Consider the following 11,445-nt stretch of genomic DNA (forward strand, 5'->3'; position numbering starts at 1 on the left):
CAGATCCATTCTTCCAGCGCTGAGGTCTGTCAGCAGCAGTAGTACTACTACTTTTAGCACAGTTCTGTTCTTCAATGGACTCTAGCTGGTCAATGGTCTGTTCTTCGACAACCCCTATCCTTTTTAGTCTAGCTTACACCAATTTTCAAACACCACATCCATTGGTGGATCCAGTCGGATGACATTTGTTCTGCCACCCCCATTGGCTACAGTGACTACAGACACCTCCTAATTGGGGGGGTGGCATTACTTGTGAAGGGCAGTTCAAGGCACATAGTCCCCCCAAGAGACCATTTGGCATATCGGTGTGGGGGGGGGGTGGCATTACTTGGGAAGGGCGGTTCAAGGCACATAGTCCCCCCAAGAGACCAATTGGCATACCAGGATCCTGTAGATGAGAACAGTCCTATTAGTGCCGCAGGCATTCTAAGATGCTTTTCCTCTAGGGACTATTGCATTTCAGACTGATGTTTGTAGTCTGGTACATCAGCAAACAAGGGGGAACATAGTCTTACTCTGTCTACCAAGAAGCTGTGTGACTGTGGCAATGGGCAGTCTCCACCAACCGCTTTCTAGTTGCAATGCACATTCCAGGGAAAACCAACGTAGTAGTGGACAAATTAAGCAGGTGCATTCTGATGCCTCACAAGTGGCCTCTCAAGCAGTTAGTGGCAGTGGAAAATTTCCATCATTGGGGCCATCTTTGCTGCGACCTTTCTGCATTCCCCACAAGTGCAGTAGGTACTTTGCTCTGATCCCCTCCCCTCAAGAGGGAGTCACTGAAAGATGCTGTAGTCCACATTAGGCTATTTGGTGTCATTCACACTTATCCTTCACTTCCTTTGGTTCCCAAATTCCTATAGAAAGCATTCTGGTTGAAAAGCTCAGTTATCCTCATTGTGACTTACTGGCCTTTACAGGCGTGGTTCCCTTTCATTTGGTCTCATCTTCGTTATCTTCTCTGGCTACTGGACCCAACTCCAGATCTCCTCTCGTACCCCTCAGGGGATGAGTCCTCCCAGTATTCCAGCCCTCAAACTAACCACATGGTTTCTCCTGTTCCATTAATTGTCAGACAGCCCAGGCTTTCTTCACCCAGTATATGTACCATTTTATTATCTTCACAAAAAGACTCCACCAAGAAAGTTTACAAGAGCAAATGGAAGAGATTTTCCCTTTGGGTATTGGAAAATAATGTTGACCCCTTTTCTGCCCAGGTTTCTGCTGCTGAAATTTCTGGCTGTTCTTTTTAAAAGAAGAAGCTTGTTTTTGTACAATTAAACTGCAATTGGCAGCCATCTCAAATTTTCATGTGGGAGGTAAAAATTATTCTCAGGTTCTGAAAGATACCTTTCTCCTTAGACCACCAATAAAGGATACTTCACCTCCGTGGGATCTGACTGTGGTGCTACAAGATTTGACTTAAACACCCTTTGAACCTTGAACAAAAAATTATTTAAAATTCTTGTCATGAAAAACCATCTTTCTAGTAGCTGTCACTTCTGCAGAAAGAATTTCTGAACTCCAGCCTCCCTACATTATTTTCCATAAAGACAGGGTTACCTTATGAACAAATCCTTCTTTTTTACGAATCTAGCATTAACCAGTGCATTAATTTACTGGTTTTCTTTCCAAATTTCTCAAACAAAGAAAATACATGCAAAATCCCCTGGATTTGACCATTACATTTTATCTACACAGAATGAAACAAATTAGAAAATCAGATCAGCTGTTTGTGTCCTCCTCATCATATTGGCTGGGTTATCCAGTTTCTAAAGTTACATTGGCTAAATGTATTACTGATTGCATTTCTTGGGCCTGTTCTGAACAAGGCATTTCTCTAGCAAGGCCGCCTAAAGCCCAGTCAACTAGATCCATGGCCAATCATTTGCTTTTTGGTCAAAAACTTATTGATGACATTTGCGCAGCAGCAACATGGGTCCAATGCGCATATCTTTGTTACTCATTACAAATTGGATCTAATAACCAGAAACAGAGCCATTTTTGGCTCCAGAACATCCTTCCATGAAGGCCACCCAAGATTAACCAAGCTGGAGACTCCTTCCCATTTGTTGAGGAAGAATGAAAAGGACGACATCAGATTTAAAAGCCAAGTACTCACCATAACTAGGCATCTGTGTTGTCCATTTTCATTCTTCAACCCCCCCCCCCCCCAATCCATCACACTTTCTAAAATCATCTGATGGAACTTGTTGGACTAATTATTAGAACTTATAGTTCTGTTTTTTTTCCCTGGCCTTACAAATATCCCTTTCTTTATCCAGTTTAGCAGAATTTTATGGCAACAAACTCATTCTGAGGTGTTCAGGTTGGACTAGGGCATTCTGGGTAGAGGGAGAAGCTCGAGAGTTGGATCCAGAGTCTGAAGTATGAGTCCGAGTTGGGTCTGGGGATTGGATCTCTAACCATTCATTGAGTAAGAATGAAAATGGGCAACACATGTGTCTAGTTGTGGTGAGTACATAACTTTTAATTTTACACTGTTTTATTTAGACAGAACAAAGTATTTCAAGCAGCTTGACCAGTGTGATGTGTCCTTTACGTTAGATAAGCATGGAAGACAAGTTTCTAAGTAAACACTGTCCAAATGCTGTATTATCTTTTGCCATGATTGGTCTTTCAAAGTCAGATTAAGGCATAACAAACAAGGACAGCTTCTTCAAAAGCAGCTTTAATCAGGAGTGTATCAACACAAAATATTTGTAGTAGTGATATGAATGACCATTTACACCTTTAATGCCATTAAAACTTGAACAAGAGTTTGCCATTGCAGTGCTGCAGATCCTGTGTGTTCCATTCATAAGTGATGGTCTGTTTCCATTACTATTTTAGTACTCTTCCATACATTGTGATTCATACTTTAGTTGTGATTGTGATGCTGAAATTAGTTACAGTCCTGCAAGTAGAGTCACTTTAACTGTAGATGATTGAGATCACTGCTGCAGTACAAGCTTTCTGCATTCACTCCCCAGTGTACTTGATTTTGGCATTGCTTTGGAATAAAAATGTTCTCTTTCTTGGAGGATCCCTTTCTCCTTAGATTCCAACTTTGTACTAAGGATGGGAAAGACTTTTCAGCCTACTTTGTGTCCTGGATAAGCGTACTTGATGGTGACCCACCTTAGTCACAAAAATAAATATAGACAAAAAGAAAGATTTCAGAGGTGCATCTCAGCTGTATACTGTGCATCCTACTGAGGTCTGCAGTGCGGGAGAGGGTGTCCCTAAGTGGGGTCTGAAGCACTGAAAGTCAGGCTGGGTGATTATACAGCCACCTTTAGCATAATTCCTGTATATTATGATTCATCTTAGGCTCATTGAGCAAGTTACTGAAAGTTTGATGACTTCACATGTTTGTTGTGTTTTGGTAATCTTTAAACTGCTTGAAGTTTGGTTAACTGCCATATAAGGGGAGGGAGTCAAGTAATATTTCACCTAAAATATGGAGGAGGGTAAATATTAAGAGAATAATTGGGAAAAAAACGAAAAGTTTGTCTATTTCAGAGGAAAGAAATACAGGAGCAAATGAGAAAGCAAGCTAGTTAGTGGAAAGCAATGGATTTACAATTTAAGTGTGGAGAGAGGGAGACAATGAAATACTGCAAATTTGGAAGGTCCTGTTTAATAGGATGTTGGGAACAGGAAAGGTACCATCTTCTTGGCATGAAACAGTAATATCTGTAGTAGTAGTAAAAGAAGAAAAGGATGCCTCAAACTAAGGTTTATATTTGCCGTCTGTGGTCTTAAACCATGATTATAAAATTGTCACCGCAATAATAACTGATAAACTAGCAAAGGTCCTGCAAGGGATAATTGATATGGATCGGTGTGGTTTTATTAAGTGTCAGCAGACTTCTGACAATATACTGCTAGTGAACCTGATATAAGAGTCGGAATAATCTGGAAAACCCTTAATGATGGTGAAATTAGAAGCAGAAAAAAAGTATTTGACTAAGTGCACTGGAAGTAATTATGGGAGATAAAGGGGAGAATGGGATTTCCAGTAGGACTAAAATTATTTGTTTCAAGGGCTCTATCAAGGTTACAAGTTAATTACAGTTAATGTTAGATTAACTGAGGAGTTTCTAATAGAGGGGGACAAAACAAAGGCGCCCTCTCTTCCCTTATCATTCACTATATATTAAGAACCTCTGGCAATCAAAATAAAATAAAAAAAATAATGGTCTGGACAACTAAAATAAAACAACATGAATTGACAATGTATGTGAATGATGTGCTAATCTTGGCAAACCCAGAAAATGATGTAAAAAAACTGAAATATTAAGACAGTTCCAAACAGTGTCAGGTTATAAAATAAATGAAAAGAAAATAAAGGTTATTTAGGTGAATTATGCCCCCATCCTTTCAACTAGTGTAAGTGCACCCTAGCTTATGGGGGCACTACAGAATTAAGTACTTACGAATGTGGCAAACAAAGACCAACTCAAGATTCTCCCTTAGAGACTTGGAAGGACATGCAAGAAAAGGTACAAAATATAAGATAGGCATAGACCAAAAAGATCCAGACAATAAAAATGTTTATAGCACCCTTAACCTTGTATTTTGATCAAGTTTTTATTTATTCCCTACGTCTGAATAGCTGGCAGTATCTTGATAAAGTAATCTATATATATATATATATATATATATATATATATATATATGTGTGTGTGTGTGTGTGTGTGTGTGTGTGTGTGTGTGTGTGTATATATATATATATATATATATATATATATATATATATATATATATATATGTGGGGGCTAGAGATGGAAAACCTGGAGTAGTACCATACCATGACTCTGCAGGATTATTATATATCTTGCAGGATACCAGGTATGAATAAACTGGAAAGGTATGCTATTCAAAACTGATGCATCAGGGCTAGAAAATGGGTAAACAAGAACTTGGGTGAGACTACGAGAAACCAGTTTGAGATAAAAGTTGGTCAGTACTAGGGAAAGTAGCTGTGTTTTAAGAAGTCATTGAACGGCATGAAATGTTACTTAAAACTAACTGACTGAAAGACAGCAGTGTATGCATGTAAAATCAATGCAGTGACAGGAGCTTTAGGAAGAAAGAGGCCTGTGTGAAGTAACATTTTACAGATGAGCACTGCATTTTGAGATACCTAGAGCAGACTAAACAATCAAAATTACTTCAAGATACCAGACACCATATGGTCAGCCTCAGAAATTACGTATAAAAATATTTAAAAACCTATAAATAGTCCCAGAATAGTGTTAAAATGTAGGAAACCTCAAACCATGATGAAATAAACATGTTTTTTTTTTTTTTTTTTTTTTTTTGTCTGAGTACGATTCTCATTTGGCATCAAACTGGCTACCATCTTTTATTTTTTTTTTTATAATGAATACAATTGATTTAATACATTTTTACAAGAGGTATGGTGGTGATAAAACTTTAGCATTTTTTCTCTGAACATTTCCTGGATAGCCTCTTGTCTCATTTGAATTTATCATTCTGAATTGAGATGACTAAAAGTATTTTTCCTCTGCAGATCTAGATAAATTTGCAACAGAAGACATAATTGATCCTATTGCAAAAGCAAAAATGGTGGCTCTGAAAGGCATAAAGAGAGTGATGGCCCAGGGAACAATTGGCGTTTCAGCTGGAATGAACAGGTGGATATTGCTTAAAGTGGTATTTTTGTTTTTATTTTGTTTAACTCCAACTGGGTAAGTGAACTAGTCCAAAGACTGTTTCCAGCCATAACCTAGGAAAAAGAAGCAGTGACCACTTTTCAAAACAATGTTTACAAGCAGATTACCTTCCAATTTGTATCTTAAAGCTGCATTTATTTTAATTATGCGTTTTAACCACTGTAGCTGTGTTTTTATGTAAATGTTGCAGTAATCACTGCTTTCTGTACAAGGATAGTAGAATTCATATAGTTTAATAACTACTATAGTTGTACTTTTACTCAGTTATTACTTAACACAAATCAGTGTGTTATATACAGTGATATATACAAAAGTGTAGTAGCTATCTGTGTGTCATGTTTCCTTAACAGAGGAGCCATGTAACTCGACCCAAAAATCACCCTTCTCTGTCCAAATTCTGTATGTAGTACACTCTTGTTACCCTTTGATTGTATTTTCTGTCTGAGAATGTTAGATATACTATGAGTATTGTGTGTGTAATTGTTTAACATGTATGTTCTGCCTGACAATAACATTATACTGCGATTTCTGTGTCATTTTTAGTTCGACTAGAAGTTTAATGTCAGTAGGCTGAACCTGAAAGTGGAAGACAAAGATCAATTCTCTATCCTAGTCAAAAAAAATTGTTGCATGGTGCTGAGTGTGTTGAGATTTTTAAAGGTGCTTTTGCCTCAACTGGTTACAGTTTGGTTTCCTGAATGCTATCAGACTGCGGCGGTCCCTCTTGTACGATAAGCAAGTAAATGTATGTGTTGTGTTCTCTGCTGTTTGAAGGTTAGTAATAACTGAGAATTTGATAGGTTAGTGGTCGACTGCATTCGAGATGTGGAATGTGACATTTTTAGCTATATATGTTTTCCTGCTTCGGTAGTAAGCAGTTTTTTAGCTGCTTTAGAATTTTGTCAACCTGTTCTTCATGTCTGCCAAAGAATAACTTGTTGTTTAACATAATCCCCATGTACCTTTGCATTTCAGTTGAAGGTGGCTATTCCTTCTGGATTTTGTAGGTTTAGAGTCTGAGCTTGTGCAGGTGTTTTCTGAATTCCTGATAGTATGGCAACAGACTTTTGGATATTAGGTTATTAAATTCCATATCTGGGCAAAATCCTCTAGTAACTACTCATTTGATATATTTGGTGATGTATGTCCTGTTGTCAAATGTCACCTGTGTGCATTGGGCATTTGATATTTGGGAAAACATGAGTATACTGTTCATAAACCAAAAGTAGCAGGGGTTCTGGCTGTGAGCCGTTTGAAGCTCCCTATGGGTCACACTGCCTCTGAGATAGCATTGTTAAGATATACTGCAAAGGTCCTGTATTTTTTTTTTTTGTTACAAGAAATATCTTTATTAAATTATCACTTATGGCATAGGCAATCACACATTTATATAAATGAAAGCAAACCATATTGACATTATTTGTAAACATTGTACATTTGGGTAACCTGCTGGCAGGTTGCTCTCATTCGGCCTGATTAACAAAGTCTTGGGTCCTGCGTCAGTTGCTGTCCCTTCTTCCATGACGTCAGGGGTATAAAACACACAGCCAACGCCATTACATCAGTCTTTCTTGCCTCGCGGTGCCAGAAGCAGAAGCAGTTCGCAAGTGCCGTTCGGCCGACCTCTGAAATATTCGTTTTCGAGTTTCAGAACCGACGTCTTCAACTAAAAGCTAAGTACCCCGTTGAGGAAACTTTTTCTTTCTCCTTACCGATGTCAGTAAAAGTTAATTGCATTACTTGTGGGAAGCAAATACCTCAAAAGGATTTTCATTTGCACTGTATTCCTTGCCTAGGCTCTGATCATAACATACCTTGTTGTCGGTTTTGTGCTAGATTTAATCAATGCACTATTAAACGTCGATACATTTTTGCTTCTAAATATTTTGGCTCACTATTTAACTATCCAGAAATGACGTCACTTAACAATCCGACTACCGGAATACCTAAAAAATGCAAAGAAAAAGACAGAGACAGGCCGTTGAGGTCAAAACTGACGACAAAGCTTCTCCTAAGCCAGTCGCTAGCTCGCCGGTACTCAGTGAGGCGCTTACACAGCCCCTGATACCCGCTACTTTTGATTCTCAGGCCTCTACTGAGACCCATTCTGAGTCCAGTATGCTGCGAGATGCTTTAAGTATTGAACAAGCAGATGTCTCTACCTTAGATGGGTCCGGAGCCGCTGTGCAGGCACTGACTTCTGAGGGTGTTTTCAGGCCTAAAGATTTGTATATTAAACTGACACCATCTTCAAAACTAAGGCCAAAGTCTACTTATATGTCTAAAAAAAAACGACGCTTGGGACACATGTGCAGGGCCCTATGCCTAAAAAACAAATTATCAAAATGGCTGAAGTTTTAATTATTTTGATCAGGGGTAGCCAACCCCCTCCTGCTAAGAGGCCTAGACAAGACATTGATTATGAATCTTCTGATCAGGATTCTATTTCTTCTGATTCTTCTTCTGAACAGTATTTATCTATTCCTACTTATGAGGACTCTGATGGACAAGATTCCATTCCTTCTGCCTCTCCCCCTGAGGATTTCTCTTTTGGAGAAACTTTGCATACCTTAAGGGAACATTTCCACTGGGAAAGTCAGGATTTCTCTGAATCTAAAAAGAGGCTTAGGGATTTTCTTCTTCTTCCTCAGCATAGGCCTTTGGCTATACCTCCTGTTCTAGACATTGTTAATGTTTTTTCAGAATCTAGTATGACTCCTGATTCCTCTGCCTCCGGCTCCTAGTAAGCCAGACAGATACTACAGGGTTTCTGACTCCCACAAATTCCATTTCAAAAATCCTAGTGCTGATCCTGAAACCATTTCTCAGAGTCCCAAGGGCATTAAGGCTTCTACTGCTAAAAATCCTACCCCTTCTGATAGAGATTCCATGGAGCTGGATAGATGGGGTAAGAAGGTTTACACGTCTGCAACCTTGACAATCAGGGCTTTAAACTGTCAATTTCATATGCTTAAATATCAAAAGCATATCATGGGACTAAAACAGAAAATTGTTAATCTCTAATTGTGTGGAAAATAGAGTTGCAGGATTTATTACATTCGCCTGAACAAGCTGGAAAACATACTTTACAATGTGGTTTTGATTCTTTGGAGGCCTCTTGCAGGGCTGCTGTAACTGGATCTGTGCTAAGAAGGCATTCTTGGCTCAAAGAGCAAACTCTGCCTGACCATGTTAAAGCAAAATTGTTGGATGCTCTTTTACAACAGGACCGTCTCTTTGGTAATAAGACTGAAGAAGTGTTAAAAAAGATGGAAGATAAAGCTAAATCTATGCAAACTGTGAAAGATTTCTTACAAGTGCAACCTCCAAGATTTAGTAGGCACTGGCCTACTAAGAACTCGTCCTTTCCAGTCCCCTCGAGAGCCGCTACAGTCAAATCAAGACATTCCAAAGGCTCCAGGTTTCAGTCACAAGGAACTTTTAGAACAAAACAATGGGGTGCCTCCACCTCCAAATCTGGAAATAACAAGGCACCTCCCTATGGTAAACAGTCTCAGCGACTTCCCTCTACAGTCATCAAGCACTTACCTTTTAGCCGCCCCTTTGGGGGGAAAGCTGGCACTTCATGCACGAAACTGGCAACGTATTACCCAGGACAAATGGGTTTTAAATATAGTATCCCAGGGATACAGACTTCATTTCCACACGTTGCCAATCCCAAATGGATGGCCAGACCTGCCTCCAAATCTGTGGGCAGAGGCCCAGAAACAAGTTCTGTCCCTCATGAACATGGGGGCTATTCAACCACTATCAGAAGAGGGGCAAGGTTTTTATTGAAGACATTTCCTGGTACCCAGAAAATACAAGTCATGGTGTCCAATTCTGGAGTTAACTACTCTAAACACATTTCTGGACATTTCAAAATTCAAGATGCTGACTCTTCAACAGTTACTACCTATGCTAGGCAAAGATGCCTGGTTGGTAACTCTAGACTTAAAAGAAGCTTACCTGCATATCCCAATCAGGGAATCTTGCAGAAGATATCTCCGCTTCAAAGCAGGCTACTTACATTACCAGTTATCTGCACTGCCCTTTGGCTTATCTACTGCACCCAGGGTCTTCACAAAGTGCCTGGCTCCAGTAATTGCATTTTGCAGGCAAATAAATATTCAAATATATCTATACCTGGACGATTGTCTAATTCAGGCAGAAAACAAAGACATTCTTCTAAAGCATCTGGCGTTTGTAAAAAAGGGTTCTAACTTGTCTAGGGTACACATAAACGAAAAGCAATCACAACTGGTACCCTCTCAAAAAATTACATTCCTTGGTACAAGCTTGAATTCAACTGCCCGGATGACTTACCTTACGCCAGAAAAGCAAATTCAATTGGTGACTTACTTCACACAGGTGGCCACAAAAACCCTGCTATCTGCAAGACAAATTCTGCAAGCCTTGGGGTACATGGCCTCCTGCATTCTTCTAATTCCATATGCAAGACTGCATATGAGGAAACGTCAGTGGTACTTAAAAAGTTTATGGAGTCAACATTGTCACAGTCTGGAAACAATGATTCCTATTGTACCTTGCCTGCAGCTAGAGTTCCTATGTTGGGCAGAGGCCTGCCACCAAACCAAGGGACTGACATTCACTCCAACCCCTGCCACCCAAACCCTAACTACAGATGCATCAGACTATGCTTGGGGGGCTTATGTGGCAGGAAAGTGCATTCAGCGCAAATGGAGCCCAAATCAAATGCACCTACGTATAAACCAGAAAGAGATGCTATCTGTACAGAATGCACTAACAGCCTTCAAGGATTACCTTCATCCAGGACAACTAATGATAAAGACAGACAACACCGCAGTCATGTGGTACATAAACAAGCAGGGGGCTACTCATTCCTACCCCCTTTGCAGACTAGCCATGGCATTGTGGAACACGGCCTTGACCTATCAAATACAACTACAAGCTCAATTCCTGCCAGGAAAGCTAAATACTCTGGCAGATGAACTAAGCAGAAATCTTATGGACCCACACGAATGGAAACTGGAACCACAAGTTTTCATCATGTTTACACGCAAATGGGGGAGCTCAGACATAGATCTTTTTGCTTCACCCCAGAACTATCAGTTGGACAAATTCTGCACAAGACTTCATCACAAAGAAGCTTGAAAAGTGGATGCTCTATCATTCAGCTGGAAAAAAACATCAGTCTGTGCTTTTCCCCCTCTGCCTCTGCTCTCCAAAGTTCTACTAAAAGTCAGACAGGACAAACCAAAAATGATTCTGATTGCTCCATACTGGCCTCGCCAACACTGGTACCCACTCCTGCGCAATGTGTCGCACCTTCCTCCATGGCACCTGCCTCAGACATCTTACCTGCTGTCTCAGCAGAACCACCAAATTCTGCACACTCAGCTCCAAACTTTGAATCTAGCAGCATGGCTAATCAACTAATTTCACCCTAGGCATCCCTCAACAAACCTATGATGGATGTCATTTTGGAGGCTAGAATGCCTCGTACTAGAAAATCTTTATGCTGACAAATGGAAAAGATTCTTTGCCTGGAGCCAGTCACAAGGAATAAGCACAGCAATACCCAGTATTCCTCAGATTCTGCGATACTAAACTGAGATGCTTCACAAGGGCCCATCTTTTTCTTCCATAAAAATTCATGCCTCTGCCATTTCAGCTCATTACAACACAGAACCTCCCCTCTTCTCTCATCCTCTGCTAAAGCAGTGTCTCAGAGGGGCCAAAAATTTAAGACCTCCCA

The 11,445-nt window shown here is 39.9% G+C and overlaps 1 protein-coding gene across 1 annotated transcript in view; it reads left to right on the top strand.

Moving 5' to 3' along the window:
- Positions 1 to 11,445, top strand: part of KMT2D (lysine methyltransferase 2D) — a 3,358,270-nt gene that overhangs the window by 2,660,821 nt on the left and 686,004 nt on the right. Inside the window, exon 34 of the mRNA XM_044082193.1 lies at positions 5,543 to 5,666. Within this exon, the coding sequence (XP_043938128.1) occupies positions 5,543 to 5,666 (124 nt within the window). The remainder of the gene's footprint in view (positions 1 to 5,542; positions 5,667 to 11,445) is intronic.

Source organism: Protopterus annectens, chromosome 9.part0 (genome assembly GCF_019279795.1).
Source record: "Protopterus annectens isolate FY-2018-M chromosome 9.part0, PAN1.0, whole genome shotgun sequence".
Classification (NCBI taxonomy): Eukaryota; Metazoa; Chordata; order Ceratodontiformes; family Protopteridae; genus Protopterus; species Protopterus annectens.